This window comes from Zootoca vivipara, chromosome Z, assembly GCF_963506605.1.
Source record: "Zootoca vivipara chromosome Z, rZooViv1.1, whole genome shotgun sequence".
NCBI lineage: Eukaryota > Metazoa > Chordata > Lepidosauria > Squamata > Lacertidae > Zootoca > Zootoca vivipara.
The window spans coordinates 32,985,080-33,005,726 of NC_083294.1; the positions used below are offsets into that span (position 1 = coordinate 32,985,080).

Below are 20,647 nucleotides of genomic sequence, written 5' to 3' on the forward strand. Positions count from 1 at the left end.
TTACATACCTTGCATACATTGCACTTCATATCTTCAACATAAATGTATGTTACCGGTGTGACTTACACTGTAGTATGAAACAATAAAAGTATTTTTAGAAGTAAAATAATATATACAAATTAACAAATGGAAACATCACCAATCAATTCAAACAGATAGAGCACTTTTGATTTTACTAAGTTAAAAATCTTAATACTAGCTATTCTTAAAGGTCCAGGGGAAGAGAAATGTTTTTGCCTGGAGCTGAAATAATAGTGATGATGGCAACATAATACATTATTATTATTATTATTATTATTATTATTATTATTATTATTATTATTATTAAATGTACTCCTGTGTGTGAAAGAATAGGAAATATGTCTTCCATGATGGTGCCAGTTGAGAGGTAAGCAAGCATCATCTAGAAACAATCAATGTTCTTTTATTTAAGAACTCATTTTTGTATATATTCATATAATTCAATAATTTGTACCACTCCGTCAAGTAAATAATATACAATTCATCAAATAAAATGAAAGAAACTATGGTTTTTTAATTATTATTACATGCTAAGTGTTAAGGCATCAGCTACCCAAGGCTATATTTCATTTCCAACTGTAGAACACACTGAGTTGCTAGAAAAATTTGTCTTTACAATAGAAGTTGAGTGCCCTACACAGTTCATCTTTGAGTCGCCATTCTGCTGTTTGATGTAATAAGGGTTGGCAGATCCAGCTGACAGGTTCCCATGATATTTGGAGGTCTTTAGAAGAGGACGCATGTTAGGCATGTGGTCATTGCTGTAAAGTTTTAGAAGCTCTGATCTCTGCCAATTCAAAATTCCAAGTCTCTCATTACTTTCCCACCAAATAAAGGTTAAAGCATCCCAGAGCACAAGTACTCTTTAATGAAGTAATTATGAAATTGGTATTATGTAATGAGGCAATATGTTCTAAGAATAAATATTTATGAAGCAGCTCTGAGAACAGACATTGCATTTGATTAAACTTCCACATCCCATATGTTCATTGCTACGTTCAGTGTGGGTATCAAAATGAGAGGGCACATTTGAGATGTAGTGGATAGTTTGCTGGTTCAAGTTGCCATAAACTGCGCCTAATGAAGAGCAGTCAACATTTGACTATTTTAATGTAATTACAGATAATCCAAGCTGCATAACATTTCATTATCTGCCCCCTCTTTTCTTGAATTCGGGCAAAAATGTTCCAACCTACTGCTGCAAAGGGGATGGAATCATGTGGGCAGTGGAGTCAATCACTCTAGGACAGGCATGTCAAACCTGCGGCCCTCCAGATGTTTTGGACTACAATTCCCATCTTCCCCAACCACTGGTCCTGCTAGCTAGGGATCATGGGAGTTGTAGGCCAAAACATCTGGAGGGCAGCAGGTTTGACATGCCTGCTCTAGGACAGGCATGGGCTTTTTAAAGGTCCAGCACCCATGCAGGGTCTATCTCTTTCTTCCAGCCTGACAGCCAGCCCACCTTCCCTTTTATTATTAGCTGATTGCCCATCTGACATCTAATGAATATTTTTTTTGCGTGTTCCATCACCTTTTTACCAGCTACTCCATATTGCTATTGATTTGGCCTGGGTGGGTTTCATTTGATGTAGGGGTAGGTAGCATGGGCAGGGAGGCAAATTATATCATAGACCTTGTAGGGAATCAGAAGCGCTATTCAGATGAGAAGCACTTGAGAAATGATCCTGACATTGCTACCTGGCTTGGGATAGTGGGGTATATGTTTACGGGTGTTCGGCTCTGGAACCTTCATTCTACTGAACACTAATCAGCAGGGGCAGGGTGAACTAGCAGAATGCCCTTTGATATGGTACTAAGAAGCTCTGTTGAAGGGGCTTGAACATGGGTAGCATTGCTTAAATGATAGGTTTTGGTGATTTTCTCTTCTATGTTCTCAGATCTGAGTTACCTGCAGGTAGGGATGGAAGAGCGATTCAATTCAGTATGCATTTAAGGCTGAATATATCAAATTTGCACGGTCTGTAACAATACCGGTATGCGGGCTGAAACACAGCTATCCTATGAAATCCGCACTTATCTGAATTTTTCAATGGAGCCCTCCAACCAGTGTTTATAAACATGTATATATTAATTGTACATAAAAATGAAGGAAAAAAAATGAAGTGAAAGCAATATACAAGAACACATCGTATTAGAGGAAATTGCTTGCAAAAATGTGTACATCGGTCAAAACTGCATATAAAAATGCATTACTTAGGGGAAAAATTCACACTAAATGATGAATTTTGCTAATTGCTTCAAAATGTAGAAAACTGAATTTTGGAATGGGAAGATTCCAAAACTGAGAGATCTGAAATTGGCAAGTCTGAAGTAGAGTTTATTTGCTACAGACCTTCTCATAAACTTATCCTGTGTCTTTATTCTGTGTGTGAGGGCAAGTAGATGCTAAGCATCATATTACCAGAGCTCATGGATCTGTATCAATATGGATTTCTGGTCAATTTCAGTTTCCAGCTGAAATATTTTGGGATAATGTCTGCCTGCTCTGACAATTAAACTCAATTTCATATACCAGTTAGTAGGATGTAAACCTGCACATTTTATGGGATTTCTGAAGATGTGTTACATAATGCATGGTTGGGTGATGTTGCACTACAGAGATGGATCTAATTGAATGCAAAGTATCCTGCTAATAACCTTCTGCTTCCACTCATCCCTTCCCTTTCTTCCCTCTGCCTGGTCTGTGAGCTCAGAGGAGCCATCTATGTTGGAAGAACTAAAGAAAATGATTCTGTCCTTGTTTTATTTTCCTCATTTATTTTGGGGCACAGAGAGAAACAGACAATATATGATTTCTAAAACATTGCTTGGCCACTCCACCATTGCTGTCTTATAGTTTGTCCCAATATTACAGAATCTTTGGTTCAGAAAGTGTTTGACTTGAAATCTTAATTATATAGTCATCTCCAGCTCCATATATATTAAAGCTTTTCTGCAGAGCTAAAAGGCTGCTGATTTGACTGGCGTGATTTGCATGTCATTAGCAAGAGGCCTGGTGCCCTCCAGTATCCACCAGCATTTCCGCGGGCTCTTGCCTCCCCTAGCAGTGGTTTTGTGTTTTGGCTTGTGGTATTGCTAAGATGGAAGAGGCAATAAATTACCCTTATTACCTTAATCATCACAAGATTGCTGAATAAGCTTCACTCCATCATACAGAAATCACATCCCAGCAGCTGCTACAGCTCCTTAAGATTAGCTGTTATTTCCAAGCAGCAAGGATATGAGTCAATCAATATAAAAGCATTACGATTGCACAGAGTACCACATGCAACAGACTCTTGCATATAGTTCAGGCTCTGATTGTATCTCTAGAGAGTTTACACATCTGATGTGAATTAATACAGTAATAGGATCCTTGGAGGCATTTTCATTGCAAATTGCAAATGCAAATCAGTGTGATAGGCCAGATTTTTCTTATACTTCCTCTTGAAATACATTTCTCGTACCAGTGTCTCACTCTCAATTTTGTAACAGGACTTGGAATTGTGCTCAAATGAATAGCGTTGTGGAGATGAAAACAGTTATGCTAAGTGCCTAACAAGGGGAAATGGCCAATCTGTTGCCCAAGGGATCAAATACAATAGGAACATCTACTAGTAAAGGCAGCTCATCCGGAGAATCATCATCTTGGCCGGCCTCTTCAAAATATGGAAACGAACTGGCAATTTCAGGGGCTGCAATTTTCAACCCGGCTGGTATCTCTTAATAATTCATTTTGGTGCATTGTGCTCACTGTGGGATATATCTGTCAGCAATTAAACTTGTTATCACCCTAGCCATATTAGTTCAGCAATATGGTACAAAGTCCAGCAAAGGGGCCCCCTGCTGGGAGGAAAATGATTTCTGCAGAAATGGTAACTCCAGCCAATGTCGGCCCAAGAGACTTTGTCAGCTGGGGTAAACCACAAAATGCCCGGTCCCTACACTACCAGGGAAGAAAGGGCGAGTGGAGATCTGCATTGGGAACAAGGGTCGGGGGAATGAAATCATCCTTCCCTGATGGTTGAATTGGGGAATAGAAGTCCATCGTTGCGGAGAAAAGAGCCTACTCTGAACCATGCTGTGTGTGTGCAGAACTCAGGATACCCCATTGAGCAGCTCCCACCATTTCCTCCTTAGGGGTGGGAGGATACCAGCAGTGCCTCCTAGTTGCCTAGAAGCCACTGGCAAAGAGGAGGCACTGATTATGGTCTCCCACACCCTTGTGGAGGAAATGGTGGAGTCTGCCCTCTGGAGTCTCCAGGGAGTGTTGTCACTGCGGCGGTAGGCAACGCATTCCTTGGAGGCCAGACCTGCTGCCCTTGTGGATTCTGCTGCCCGAGGTAGTCACCTTACCTTGCCTCATGCATGCACCGGCCCTGACTCCAGCCATTAAATATTCATTTGAGATTGTTCCCATTTTAAATATTATCTTTTTGATCTCTGCTGCTATCATTAGAGAATATCAATAAGGGAAACCATTCTACTATCAGAAATGTCCTTTGGATATTTTTAATGCGTTGTTAACAGTTTATATGGGGGGTATATTCTGATGGGCAATAGAGTTTATCTTTGTGATGCAACAGGGTCAGGTGACTTGTTAACCTTTCTATCCTTGCTCAGCAATATCCCATTCTTCAAAGGGGTTCTTCTCTAATCTAGTCAGGTAGTTCTTAATTCCTTCAAAAACATGTGTGAAGCTTCATCGGCAGGCTGTCAACTTAGCCCTAATATGGTGCCGTGCACTGGATCCATCACTTGTCTTCAAAAACACAAACAATCTGAGTACTTATGATGCCATCCTCCACTTGGGTTTTATCAACTGCGAATGCTAAGTTGATTATCATCATGGGGCAGCTCAATGCTGAAGAACATTATTTGGGACTTTATCAACCTTGGCAGCACCATCTCTAATGACAGCTCTTTGGATCAAGAGACATCAAAAGAATACAAAAGGAAAGCCAGGCTTTTGAAATACTTTGCCACAAGGGTACTCCACCAGCATACTATCCAACTGTCAACAGAACTGATCATCACTTTTACATGGGTGTGAAATATGGGCAGATGACTGCAGGCACATCAAGCAACTTGAAAGATTTCACATGTGCTATCTAGTAGGTCTTCTGGCAAGGTAGTGTCAGATTTTGCACTTGTTGAAAATAATAATAAACAGACCAGCAAAGGCATTTATCATTAAAGGTCAACTTTGATGTGTGTGTGTGTGTGTGTTTAAAACTGACCTGTCCAATGCAAGGCTTTCAGGCTACTCTTTCCACAGAGGGCTTGTCCTTCTGGTTGGCTGTCTCCATTTGTCACTTGTTTGGTCACCCAGCATGCTTGGTATTGTCAAAGCAGCTTGGTCACTATTACCGTGCATATATGCATCATAGCACCAGAAGCATGCTACATATTGCACCAAACTCAAATATTATCCCTCTGTAGAAGACTTAGAGCCAGGGTGGTGTAGTGGTTAAGAGTGGTAGACTCGTAATCTGGTGAACCGGGTTCGCATCTCCGCTCCTCCACTTGCAGCTGCTGGGTGACCTTGGGCTAGTCACACTTCTTTGAAGTCTCTCAGCCCCACTCACCTCACAGAGTGTTTGTTGTGGGGGAGGAAGGGAAAGGAGAATGTTAGCTGCTTTGAGACTCCTTCAGGTAGTGATAAAGCGGGACATCAAATGCAAACTCTTCTTCTTCATGAGCTTCCCTTGACATTGCCCTTGTCTTTGCAAATGAGTGACTGAATAAAGACATTTCTCTACCTTCGGAAGAAGAAACCTATCATGGTCTCAACACTGGACAAAGCAAGCAAGGAAGTACAAGGACAGGGGTCAGCAAACTTTTTCAGGAGGGGGCCTGTCCACTGTCACTCAGACCTTGTGGGGGGGGGCCTGGACCCCCTCTCCCGAAAGCACCCCCTCCCTGCCACTGCCACTCATGCCACAGCCGCTTCATCTCCAGCAGCGTCATTGTCCTCTGTCTTGGCGGGGCACAGAGCCCATGCCGCTGGCCTGGGCGGCAGAGGCAGCTTTTGTGCCACTGCCGCTTCTTCCACTTGGCTCTTTCTGCTCAGCTGCCTCTGGGCGCTGCCACTTCCTTCCCGTTGAGGCGGCTGATTGATTGCAGGAGCTTCCTGCAGCCAATCAGAAACCACGTCGCGGGAGGCAATCCCCACGCAGCGAGGCCTCCACAATGCATCGCTTTAGTGTGGGGACTGACCAAGCGGGTGGCAGGGTCCGCAAGGTTCTCGGGCTGCATTAATGAGCCTGGCGGGCTGCATCTGATCTGCAGGCCTTAGTTTGCTGAACTCTGCACAAGGCTGAGATCCAGAGATCAACAATTTGTTCTGGGCCAAGAAAGTCTGGTAAGCAACTAGAGTCCTAGAACCTTGCAGGAATTGTAACAGAGGGGGCTTGAATTGACAATCTAGTACCAGCTGAAGGCTTTAAAAATTGCACACTTTCCCCAAACAGGTTTTATGGTCCTCTTTTTTTTAAAAAAAAAGTCTCAACCGGGGCGGGGGTGCAGGGAATGTTGGCGTTTTCAATGTGGTGAACTTCAAACGGCTTCTTTATCTCTGATTGGGCCTGTAAAAATAAATGTTTATGGGAATAAATGGGTGAGTCTAGGCAGGGGCGGGTAGCTAACAAAGAGTTTGCAGTAATAGCTTGTCTGCTGCACAACTGGGACATATTTCCCACTCTTCAGAGTTAAAAGTTTTTATCTCTCAGTCTCGTTTCCCTCAAACTGGGCTCAATATTTGTGCAGGTACTGACGAAAATGGTTCCCATTGAGTTATTAGACTAGTTTCATTCATTCATTCATTCATTCATTTAAGTGCTGTAAATTATTTGAAACTAGGAAAAAGTGACTCTCTAATTTAAGGTCTTATGCTTATCACAAATTCTTTAATGAAATTTACTGTCTTTGAAATAAAACACAGACATGTTTTAATGTGCTCAATGACTGCATTATATTGTTACATTTTAAACTTGTATCACAAGGTGTTGACAGTTTAAAAAGAATATAATCTCTGAGTATTTTTCCTCAAAATTAGCCATTACAGAATACATTTGCCCTGTCCATTTTAAACAAATATATTTGACACTTCAGAGTAAAAAGGATTAACCCACCCTACCCCACCCACTCCCCAAACCAAAACTTCATAGCACAGAGGTACTTCAAAGTGATGATGTTTAAGAGGTATTAAATAAACATAAGCAACTGCACAAAGTATTGCAAAGCAAAAACAAGGTTTTTTTTAAAAAACAACAACAACAACAAAGAAGTTAGGATCTGTTGATGACCAAATCTGAAATCACCAAAACTATTTTTAATTTGCAAATAGGGAAACGTTGGTATTATACACAAAGGTTTTCAACATCTTAGTGCATGACATTTGCAATGTACTTTTGATATCTATCAATTTAAATGCTATCATCCAACTCAGAATTATGTGCTAACCTGCACTCAAATAATTGATGGCAATTTGTACTAGATGGTAAATTACAACATCTTGACGGGAAGTTGGAATTTAGATAACTAGGTTAGAGAGAATTGTTGTGTTTTATGGTATCTCTGAAGAAGTTTTAGTGGAAATAGTTTTTGCTTACAAAGAGTATTTACTTAGATCTGGGGAACATCAACTATCTCAGAAGACTAAATGTGTTTCCAGACACCCATGCAATGTTTAGGCAGCCCTATTTAAATAAGACATGGAAGTGGCAGGCGCAGTTACATGAAGCTCCCAAATACAACCTTTCTTTGCTTTCTACAGTGGTGGATGGCCCAGCATGTTGCCCCCCCCTTTTTTTGCCTTAAAGTGAGGTTAATTCCAGAAATCACTGGCCATCCACATCTTTTGGGCAAAAGAAGGAACAGACCTGGGGAACACTGTGTGATTTGCTGCCTTTATGGGCACAGTAGTAGTGTAATTAATACATCTGCCTATACATATGCACGACTGATACATATATTCCATATGAAGGACTACCTATCTCAACACACTTTGCTTCCATACAATCAAGTGAGGCATTCATGGGTGGACTGCTATTATAAATGGTATTGGTGATTCGTGTACTGGGCAATGTGGAGTGATTTCCTCTATATGCAGCTAAGTGTCTCACTTCCAGAGCTGCAAAGGGAAGGAGGATAACAGTGGAGATAGAGTTGTAAAGTTTTGTTTTCACTTTTACAAGCACCTGCAGTATGTTATAAAAGGGGCTATTTCATGCTATGTATTTATTTGACTCTATAAAATCTTTTTATCCTTTCTCTTTTTTGAATACACTATGGCACATGGGAAGCAAGGACAGTTTCTTTTGTTAAACAGAAGTGTCAATACACTAGACATTTCATTATTTAAGGTATTGGAATCACTGCTGTGAGTACTTTGTTGTTGTTCTCCAACCTTGTTCAGACATGGTGAAGGAATGCCACAAAGGGACTACTTTCATGCTATTATGAATTGATTTCACTCTGCCATAATCAAGTAGATATTAATATAGCATTTTTTAAAAGCAGAAGTTAATAAAATATCCTCACGTTAATTACTGAAACTCTTACATGCATACTGTTATAAGGTTACTACATTTACCAACCTTTTCTCTATTGTTAGGCAAAACAGCTAACTAAGTAGCTTGTGAGTTCTAACAGCCAAGTTGCCAAACTTCATGTAGGGTGAATGTAGGAAGTTTAGGCTTCCTTCCTCTGCTGGACTGTATAAAAACAATTAATAGCATTTTGTAGGGCAAAGGCCTTAACACGACCTGTTTGAATATGCTCCTATGAACCTACACTATGGGCCTTCCTGCATGCCTCACCCTAAAGTGGCTTATGGCCTGACACTTTTGCTCTCTGTGCCTACTCATAATATCAGGAATGGAATGAATGGAAGCAAGGCAAGAGTTGCACTACAGAATGGTTGGGCATCTGACCAGAGGATGAGTTCTACCCTAAAAGCACTGGCAGATGGTACATTAGGGCAAATGGGGCATTACCCACCAACCTCATTCGGCTGTCAGCCTTCCTACTTGCAGCATGTCTGGTAGTAGTTGGCCTGGTATAATTCAGCAGGGAGGACAATGGGGACAAAACTAGAATTAGCTGACTGCCTACTATTGACACCACCTCCAGCTATTGATGTTCTCCTTGCCTTCTACCCTGCCCATCCCAGTGAGGGCCACTCACCACTGTTTAATAGTGTTATTGAAATTACCTGCAATTACCATATTTTTTCTTCCTCAAAAGGGTGCCTACACATTTCCACCAAAACTCAGATTAAATGTATAATTAGAGCTGTACAAGAATGTTTAATAAAAGTGGATGGATTTTCTTACAGAATTTAATCCATAAGAGCTTATTTTGATAACTTTTTTAAAAAAAGTTCCCTATGGCAATCTATCCCCAAGTAAAATTGCTTGTTCATGAACAACCAGTAAATCAGAAGGTGGGCTGTGGCTGCTGGAAAATGTGCCACAAAGGTTCTAGACAGCAAAGCACAAAAGCCCATGAGCTCCTGGCTCAGGTATTATGCATGTTCCAGATAAAACACACTGGGTGACACTTAAGAGAGCAAAAATGCCATCTGAACTAATCTCTCGTTACATGAAGGTCTCAAGAAGCAATGATCAAGCAAGCTCAAATAAAATTTAAGCAAGGTTGTAATCCTAAACATCTGACACATTGGAAATCTATGATTAGACCTCCCATCCCTTAATTTACCTTAAAAGCATTTGGGGGGGGAGGATGAATTGGATCAGGACTATAGTACCTGAGCTGCTCTTTGCCCTATTAGGGAAAATGTGTGTATACCCTTATGTTTTCCTTAATAGGAGAAATAGCAGCAGTATATGTGATTTATTTACTTAATTTTCTGTATTTCTGTTCTTTCTGCGAAGATACATTGAAAAGACACTTAGATTGGGAACACACACCATGGGGGGAAGGGTTTAACCTCCTTTCCCTGGTGTTACGATCCCAGTCCTATTCATGGGCCCTGGAGATCTGAACACAGAACAAAAATATCTAGTCAAGCATGGCCCTATGTTTTTAGACAACTTAATTTTGTGGTGGGAGGAAGGAATGTGTGTAGCTATACTGCATTTTGAGGTAGTACATATAGTTATATATGCAGATGTAAAGGCAAAACATTTAATTATGTAACATTTATGTATAGTTGTGATAAGCTCTGTAAATAGGGGTCAGTTGAAACAAGGAAGCTTTATTCACCATAGTCTACATATACAGCTCAGAATGTACCGTTTAAAGTGGCTTGTTTAGAAATTCTTCATAGTGGTTTAATTTTCAAATAAGGAACTTTGCCTAAAAGCGCTTTTGTGGTCTTGTTTCATACTGGTATAATGATGAAAGGATGTCAATATTTAAGATGTCACTCCTCATCAATAGAAAGGCAGTTGTATGAGAGCATAGCCTATTATACGTTATGCTTATATGAATTGTACATCTTTCTGACTTTTGAGAAATGTAAGACGCAAAGCACTTAAAAGATTAAATGGTGTGCTCAGCAGAGTTCCACTCGTGCTGGGACAAAAGAGCAGAAAGCCATTTAAGCCAATCCTCTAGCCCCACTCCCACGCCCTCTAAAGCTGCGACTGGGGTTTGAAGGACCCGCTGGAATAGCAAGGAAGATTTTGTGTGAGGCTGTAGGTGAAAGTGGTGAAACTCGTTGCCCCCTCCCTTCATTCAGTGGGATACTGCTGCTCAATCCCGCTTCCCGCTGCAAATGGAAGAATCCTTTCCGTTCATGGAAGGACTAGTTGGGAACCAACTCAATGTTTTTAGTTATTAAATTTAAAATATAAATGCATGCTAATATCCTGCTATATTCTAAATACATTTCATGTTAAAGGTATATGAGTGCTAGATTCCTAAGCGGTATTTCAGTGGTTGCATAAAGCTCCAGTGATTAACTTTCCACGAATAATTTGAGGCCTAGTCACCCCATCCACTCCCTGTGCTTACAAGGGAGTTTGGTAGTAGGTTTCCTAGGAATATCTATTTGGAAATATATCTTTAGTAATTCCCCCTCTTAATATTAGAAAATAAGGCAAATACTGTTCAGAAAAAGGTGCTATGACCTCCAGACTACGCTTTTACTAGGTCACCAGGTAAACATATGACAAGAGGGAATCATATCAATAACAAAAGCAAGGCTTTTTGTTTTTAAATCTGCATTTTCAAATAGAATAAAAAGCTATCAAAAGACTCTGTGACCGAACATAATATTCAGAAAATACTTTTTAGACTTTATAGATACAAGCTTCCTGTATTTACAATATATCTTCTTCTAACTCCCCCCCATTTCCCCTTTAAGAGACATGTCCATTAAATTACATAACATGTTCCAAATGTGGAATAACATGACTGGGCTGGTAAAACTGAAGCATCAGGCCATCTTGCATCTTTTTGGACTTGCTCTTTATCAGAATTTGGTTCTGTAAAATCTCCGGTTGCCAGCTACTAGGCTGCTCCGAAGCATGTCAGGAAATAGAAAAAACAACAAAGCAACTGCCATAATAATTAATGTTAGTGTAAAAAAAGTAGTAGTATGTTCACAGATGATCTAACAATCACTTTAACATTTTGGCTTTGAAATTCTAGCAAATTGCTTCTTTTCTGAGATTCAGTACATTGTTTCAAAATACTGTGCATTAGAAAATATCCACTTTGCCAATCCAAGTGGCTTACCAATTTGGTTTTATGTAATTAACACATTTTGACATGAGTTTGAAAATGTAGATTAGACAAAAGCAAATTTTTGCCTCATGCCTACTAGTCAATTCTCAATAGAGTGGGAGGTAACAGCAGAATGCCTGTTCTTTAACTAGAAGCATTTGTGTTTCTTAGAAAGACGTCTAGCAGGGGTTGGGGAACCCGTGGCTGTTATGTTGTTGGCATTTCCACAAACCCTAGCCAGTAAAGCCTGCATGGTTTTTTCTTTCCTTGAATTCAAACTTGTGAGTAGCCTTGACCAAGACATGTGGGTCTTAAGTAGCTGCAGGATGTAGAACCTGAACTCATATGCTGCTACCTATCTAAACAGGCTGGTTCCATTCTCTTTTGGACAGCTAGCACACAAAAAATCAAATACTGCATGGACAAAAAGTGGCTGATAATTCCATTATAATATAAGCTATTTAGTGGTTAAGTACAATAACTTGTGGGTAACTGATTTTTCTTTAAAAAACCAACCAACCAGTATACACCACTTATTTAAAATGCAACAGGTGTACAGCAGGTGGGAAAGTTTAAATAGAATGATTATACCCCTTGTATATATAACACTGAATCTAGCCACCCCGTCCCAACCAAAGAAAAGAATGTATAGTTGCTAGAATGTCAGATGAGGAAGACATAGTCTGAGCTCCTTGTTTAGCTTCAAAGTTCACTGGGTGACCCTGAGCCAAACACACTGTCAAACCCATAATATGTGGATGTTATGAGGATAAAAACCCTTCACCTTTTGGAGTAAAAATGGAATGCATAGTGTTGTTAATAATACCCCCTTTCCCCGGCTAGGAAAACAATGTATGCTTTTTGTGATATTTTATTGAGAGGGACATTTAGTGGCAAACGACAATGAAAGCAGCTTTCACTACAAAATCAGGCCGCCATGAGTATTATGGCTCTTGCTGAAGCTCACAGTCTAGGCTGATTTTGTTCCTGACAGTTTTGTGCACCAGCTGACCTCCCCTCCCTCATACAGAATGCACATCAGTTGCTCAGTGCCCCACCAACATGGCTCCTATAAACTCACTGTTGTATTTTGCACACCTGAGTGTGTCTCTTTAATCTGCAGTAAAGAAAAAATATTCCATCATATAAAACACACCGTATCCTCCTGAAGTGTGTGTACATGTGTGTGTGTGGCAGGGTGTGTGTGTGCGTGCACACAGGATCAAACAGAAAATGTGTTAGGAGCAATTTTTACAGTGCGTCACTACACATGTGGCACACTCAAAGGACAGCTTTTGGGCTGATCAAAACGTAGTATGATCAAAATGCCTCAAATACACATGTGTATCTGTGTGATGTGCTAGGGAGCACTATATAGAATATCTCTTTTCCCCACCCTGCTACAACTATTTTAGCTCATTGCCTGGGTCATCTCATCTCAACATGCACTATTATAGCTTTTATATATGTTTGGCTGTATCTAGAGAATCTATATCTGATTACCTTCATATTAATAGATTATGTTTCTGAAAGCTTTAACAAAGGCAAATGAGTTTTGGAACCATCAAAATAGGTAAGAATTTTTCCTCCAAATATCCATATAAAGTTCATATAAGTGCATAATTAGAAAATACATCTTTAAATAGAGTCAAAAACATATTCTGCAAATGATATGGTTTAACTTTGGTACAATCCTATGTTCTTAATTTTTTTTTAGCAGTGATAAGAAACCATATATCTTTCTACGACTGATGCTGTAGATTTGTGATAAAGTTTAACTGAAACCAAAATAGCTGAATCCATCATGCTAAAAACTTGAGAGATAAGATTCTAAAGAAATTGATGGGGGCTGTACTGTGCTTTCTCAGGCTTACAAGAAAAGGTCTGTTATGATGTGTGCTGTATCAGCTCCAATCTGAATTAATTAATATGCAAATTTTACTTTTTTCCTTTCATGTCAAAATAAGAACTGCTGATGGACTCCTGTCCTCTTTCGTTGACCAGATCTTTTGATGCTGCTTGTTTTAAAAGCAATTTTGTATGTTATTCATCTCCATTCATATAAACCGTTCCCCACACTTTTAGGAACAATCTACTGCACACCCTCCCTAAAATTCATGAGAGCTGCATAAAAACATAGCAGATAGGAACATTATATTTTAACACTGCTTATATCTATTGAGGATTGCATTTTTAATATACAGTAAGTTGTGTGGGGTTTTTTTTTGCACAATAACTTTTGTAAAAATACATATTTATTTTTCTGGTTGTTATTTTCTGGAATTCATTTGAATTTCATTTAGCTTCATTGTTGCTCTTTCCACATTTAGCTCTTTTCACCATGTCTCCATTTAAAGGAAATAAAACACTTCCCAGTTCTTTGGCATTAGGAGGGGTTCATACCGCTGTGATACTTCCATTGTGACGAGAACGTGACCTTTCCAAATTTACTCGTCTGTTATCTGGAATATAAAGGGAGAAGAAACAACATTATAAGATTTTAAAACATGGATACTGCAATGTCAAGAGGTTTTCAAGCAGTCCTGAAAATAAATTCAAAGCAGTAGATAAATAAATTACTAGGTGGATGGATCAGAGACATTTCAGAGTACAGCTGCCAGGAGTTCAAAAGTTCTGCAATCAACAATAAATTAATCTCCTGATCTGAAACTCTGGGGTGATAAAGGCATTGGAAGAATCTGTGGCACTCTCCTTGGAAATAGCAGGTGATAACCAAAAATGCAGGGGAAAGTGTTACTAAATAAAGATGTCTCTGTGCCCAGTTGCTTTGGGAAAGAGAAAGTATGTAATCCTTTTCCTTGAGAGGCAAATTCACTAGCATCATTCATAAAGTAGGAACAGATGAGATAACTGACTATTCCCTTTACACACCCACCCACCCACCCACCCACCCTTCCTACAAATTACCTGGATGAGCAACTTCAATATAAACTATTACTGCACAGCAATTATTGCAATGGAAAATCATAGCATAGGAAGATTCTTTCATGGACTACAAGTCAATGTCCTGAAAGCACAATTTTAAGTCAGGCATATATTGAAAATATATTAATAAACATGGTATTTCCTCAAATGTGTTTAGCATCTCCGACCTAGCCAGTAAAGTGACATGGCTGAAATTCCTGCATGATAGAGACATGCAACTGATTAGCTTAAATCCATGACAAATGTTAGCTCTCTGGAGATAATAAATGTGACACATTGAGGAAAAGAGTTTAATAGTTCTGGGAAGGGTTCAAGAAGCAATGGGTAGATTAAAAACTAATAAACTTCCATTTCCTTCTGTATAAGTAGCTAGAAAAATGGATTTTAGAATCATGGATAAGTGCCTCCCAGCCACTTTCCTTTTGGGCAATGTCTCTCTCCTCTTTTCCTCCTCCCTGAAATCCTCCTGAAATCCCTGTATAAGAAATTTGAAGTTAAGCAGCCAACCCACACAATGAAAGACACAAGTGTCCCATCGTACTGCACCTGATGATAGGCCGAACCTCTTCTGTGAAACCCACGAACTATGACATTAATCAGCAAATCCTGCTGAACTAAAGTCCAGTTTGCATAAAATGTACAATATATTTTTATTATTAAATCTCTTATAAAAGAGTATGGGCGGTAGAGGGCATCGTGCAAATAGAGAAAGCTCTTTGCATTAATCATGGAGATGAAAACTCTGAACCAGTTGGTGAGCACTTCCTACAAATACACATCTCTGCCATGCAGGGATGAAATAATCACATACAAATAACAGGCCCTAAAAGAGTTGAACTGATTGTTGTTTGAAGAAGTTCTAGAAAAGGAGGGCGTATCCCCGGACTAAAACCCCCGGTTAAAAGAGTGATAACTTCATGAATTTGGATAATGTCTAGTAAAAATAGCTAGAAGATTATTCTCTTTGGGATTATGTTGTTGACAGAATGCAAAACCAAACTACTGAATTTTTAATTAACACCTACAATCCTGTGGTGCTGTTAAAATGATTATCTGCTGTTGCATTTAGAATGTTTAAGTTGCTGAAGAAATGGGAGGAGGACCAGCGAGACATTCTTAGCTATGACCTGATAATTTCTGCTCAGATCTATTTCCACTTAAAGGGGCTGAAAAAAAAAGTTTTGCAAGATTCGGAGTTTAAGCTTTATTTTTGGAAATGAAATATGTACACCAACATTAGACAAAGCATTCAGCTTCCCAATAAAAAAGAATGACAGGTTGAGAAGGCACAGGGTGTCTGTTGCTTGTATTTCTTATCCTTGTACCATACATGCATCTTACATTAAAAACACTGGCTATCCTTATTGCCTTCTGTATAAATCTCAGGGCAGATAACAATAATATTAAATAAACGTATATTAAAACCACCAAATATGAAAAATATATATTCAGCAGTAACCTGCTCATAATTACCACAAACTCATTATATCAGTGACTATTAACAAATGGCTAAGGAAACATGTGGATTTTAGCCTGTCGCTAGAATGTCAATAAAGTTCATGCCACACATTTCAGGGAAGGTATTTCTAAGTTGAGTAATTTTTTTCATATCACCATCTGGTGTAATTCCCCTAGCACCTTTCATTTCAGTCACCAATGTAGTTCTTTCAGGATCAGTATTATGTGGCTCCTGATAGCTGTCCTGCCAATATACTGAAAGCCGCATTTTTCACCAATTGCATTACAATAATTGAAATGAGTGGTGATCAGGGCATGGCTCACAGTGGCTAAGCTATCTCTATCCAGAAACGTTAAGAAGAAAGAACAGAAAATTGTCATTAACATGAATTTCTATTTGAAGAGTGGCCTGGAGAACAGCCAGTGAATAGGATGACCCACTGGATTGGATAGGGAGGCCCTTTTAAAGTCTTTTGCCTCCTCTTCCAGCCATCTCACCCTCCAGTTGTAAGTGGCAGAGCAAAGAATGAGCCCTCTATCCCAAAATATAACCATAGCCAGGATGACTATGCCCAGTACAACATACAGTGGTACCTCAGGTTAAGTACTTAATTGGTTCTGGAAGTCCGTACTTAACCTGAAGTGTACTGTACTTAACCTGAAGCGAACTTGTGCATTGAAAGTAATGGAAAGTGGATTAATCCGTTCCAGACAGTCCGTGGAGTACTTAAACTGAAGTGTACTTAACCTGAAGCGAACTTGCCCATTGAAAGTAATGGAAAGTGGATTAATCCGTTCCAGATTGGTCTGCAGAGTACTTAAATTGAAAGTACTCAAACTGAAGTGTACTTAACCCGAGGTATGACTGTAAACATAAAAAAATGCCACAATTTGGAAATTACGTAACACCACATTTTCAAACCAGGATAATAAAAACATATGAATCTACACTCTGTAAGACTAAGATAATGCAGAGGGGGGAAAAGAGGTGGGTGAATGTCTTCCCAGCACACTCTTCAAACAGAAATTCACAGCAAAGACCAATTTCTGTTTTTGAGTGGCCTGGAGGACATTCAGTGAATAGGATGTAACAGAGCAGTTTTTTCTAAGGACAGGGTGGGATTCCTCCGCATCAAATGCATCAACCCTCCATAGCACTTTTCTATCCAAAGCAGCATAAACTGAGGAAGAAACAGTATGAGAGGAGGCCCAGTAGCCACCATAGCTGCCAAGTTATCCCTTTTTTAAAGGGAAATTCCCTTATGCTGAATAGGCTTCCTCGTGAGAAAAGGGAAAACTTGGCAGCTATGGTGGCCACCCTGGAGCATATGCATTGTGTGCAAAAGGCCCCAGGTTCAACCTTGGTAGGCTTGAGAAGGACTTCTGCTTGAAACCTCAGAGAGATAAGACAGTACGGATTCAACCATTTGTTCTCAGAGAAAAGAACATGCTCATACTATGAACGTTTCCCTAATACTGCTTCCAATGAAAATTCATAGTATAAAAAGAACATTCCAATCTGTGCACAAACAGCAGTATTTAAATATTCATGTTGTAATCAGACAAATTAAATGCCTTCTGTACTTTGACTGGTAAGTTGCTGAATTAATTCTCTTCTGTTTAAGTATGTACAAAACCCTAGCTGAGAATCAGTTTGTTTTCAATTGATTTAGCACAGGGTTCCTTCGAAGCATGTGGCATGCTAAAGATGAAAAGTCCTCCCCTTTCTGCCCACTGAATACTCATCTCTCCAGCAGGGCACATACCTCAGCTATACATGGCCCAGCCCAGCTCTATGGGGCTGCTTGGGTGAATTCCGAAAAGAAATATTTTAGAGGAAAAAAGGATACCTCCCGATGATAGGAGGCTAGAGAAATAGAGAATTGTGCATGGAACCAATATGTAGCCCCATCTGTTGCTTTGCATCTTAGTGACATTTTGGAAGCTATGGGACCTGGGCAGACAAATGTATCCAGGGCACCAAAAATCTCTTGAAGTTTCTAGCAATTTTTGCTGTCTTTAAGTGAGATATCCTGGGAGTATAGCAAATACTTGCTGTCAGTACACAACTTATCTGGCATATCCAAGTTTTATCTGTTGTAGGCAGTATTTGTTCAAAGTGGCTAAGCAGGGAATTTGAAGCAACAACAACAACTACTACTACAGAGGCATACAGACTTGCTATTCCTAGAAACAGCAGTACTATGGAATGAATGGTTTAGCAGAAGCTTATCCCACAATAAACTGATCCCAAGTGTGTGTGTTGAAAGAAATATATGTGGAATGTGGGAGAAAGGATGTGTGAAGAACTGGATGTTGCATGGATGTGGTAGTTTAAAAGTATTCTTCTAACAATTATTATTTTTTATTTCAGAGTTGAGTAATTAACTCTGAAGTACAACAATAATTGTTAGAATAATACTGTTAAATTACCACATCCATGCAACTGACACAAAATTTAAATGACTTTATCAGAGTGGCGTTTAACATCTTGGGACAAAAAAGATTTGTACGCTAAGCTGCAAATGCACATTGCAACCTGCTGGTGCTCCTAAAGCTGTGGGTATTATGGCTTACTCTCCAATGCCTGACACAACACTAAACTAGGAGCTGAAGCTCCATTATGAGCTGAGAAATTAACCTAAAAGTTGAAGTTGCCTTCATACTTTGAGAACTTGATGCCTCAGGATGACAGTTCTATAAATGCACTTCTGTTTGCTCCAAAGACAGTCACATAGAGCACAGAAGCAAACATGGTAAGTGCTTGCATGGCGGAAGGTATTCTAACATTAGAGAAGAACAATACTTCTTTAGTATTATGGTGATAACACAGAAGAATAACTTAAATGTGTATATAATAGGGCATAACTCATGCAAGTTCAGACATTTCATGGCAAATAGCAGTGTTGATTCTAGCTTTTGAGGGAGTTCAGATAAGAGGTCCCCAGTAGGCTCTACCCTTCTCTTCACTGCCATCAGCCTCTCTCTCTCTCTTCCTACAGCGCTAACCACCATTGTCACCCAGTCTCTTCACTCCCATACATCTCTTGGTTGTTCCCTCTGGTTGCAAGGAAGCAGAGGAGTAGGAACAGGTAGTTCTGAAGGCCAAAAGTGGACTCCCTGGCTGAAGCATGAGCTTCTACCAGAGCCTGGGTGATGTTAAATCCTGCAACCAGCCCTGACAGATGGGTTGTATTGGGTTACTACAGGGGTCCCCAGACTTACCAGCGTTTGGGCCAGTTTTCCCAGGGTGGAAAACGCACCGAAAATCCGTTATGCGCATGCGTATGGGCCTCCCCCGACCCGGAAGTGCACCAGAAATGACCTCTTCTGGGTCGGGAGAGGCCCATACGCATGCGCACAAAGGATTTTCGGTGCTTTTTTCCCGACCCGGAAGAGCGCTGCCGTGCTGCGTGCCGTAAGAGCGGGCGGCGGCGGGGGTCGTCGCGGGCCGGATTGGCAGGCCAATTGGGCCGCATCTGGCCCCCGGGCCGTAGTCTGGGGACCCCTGGGTTACTAGTACGAGGATTTACATGCATAATCACCAGTTCTCATTGAAGCATTTCTGGAAGGTGGTGGAGCAAAAGCTTAGTGTTTGCTCTCAGACCCTTACACATGCACCCTGTACATTTATTATTTGATTTGAACACATATATCACACCTATGCCACCAAAGGGAATCAAGACAGCTATCAATCAGTATATACACACAAAAATGAACAAAATCCTTAAAACTAGACAACATACAGTCAAACTAATAAATTAACAATAGCCTTATTTAATAATTCTGTCTTTCATTATCTACATGTCTAGGCTTTGTGTGAATGTAACCATAGGGAATCCTGCAGTGACATTTCTTGTGCAACTAATTTCTTTGTCTAATGTCTGATTGGTAGTGTCACCTAGGTTTATAACAATACTTCAAAGATAAAGTAACCCATTATTTTAAAATTTATTAATTTGGTACATGTTTTATGAGAATAGGTTTTAGAAGCAGCTCCTTTGAAACAAGCTTTCGGGAAGGTATACAGACAGAAGTAGTTACTGTGTCTGCCATTTCTGTAATTCTGCATGAATTTGAAAACCATTCCCCCTGTCTCTGAAATGGAATGCAGTCATTCATTTTAATTGCAAAACCCACTTAGAGCTGATTTTGAAATTGTAATAAAGTGTGCCAGGACACAAATGCAATGAATATAATACATCGACTATGCAACTACAATGCCCTGCCTTTTTGAGCTTTGTCGGGGATATCTATCCTTCTTGTAACAGCTAAAAACATAAATACCCCATGTTTTTCTCCCCCTATCTCATCTGATGCACATGAGGGAAGATTCACTTAGCTTGTAACTGCTTCTCTATAAAATATACCACCCAGTATTCTTGTTCTTAGGTCAATTATGTGGCTAGAACTTTTCAATCTGCAGAGCTCAGGATGACTTGAAACTCCCACATAGCAGTAATTTCATAACAATCCTCTCTCTGTGTATCTAAACAGTCAGCTTTCCATCACTGTCGAGCCT

The 20,647-nt window shown here is 39.9% G+C and overlaps 1 protein-coding gene across 2 annotated transcripts in view; it reads right to left on the bottom strand.

The window, feature by feature from the left end:
- Window positions 1–6,441: 6,441 nt before the first annotated feature.
- Window positions 6,442–20,647, bottom strand: part of DIAPH2 (diaphanous related formin 2) — a 352,029-nt gene continuing 337,823 nt past the window's right edge. Inside the window, exon 28 of one of the 2 annotated variants that reach the window (XM_060270211.1) lies at window positions 6,442–14,183. In XM_060270211.1, the coding sequence (XP_060126194.1) occupies window positions 14,119–14,183 (65 nt within the window). In that variant the 3' untranslated portion in view covers window positions 6,442–14,118. The remainder of the gene's footprint in view (window positions 14,184–20,647) is intronic. The other variant, XM_060270210.1, reaches the window with a different exon arrangement.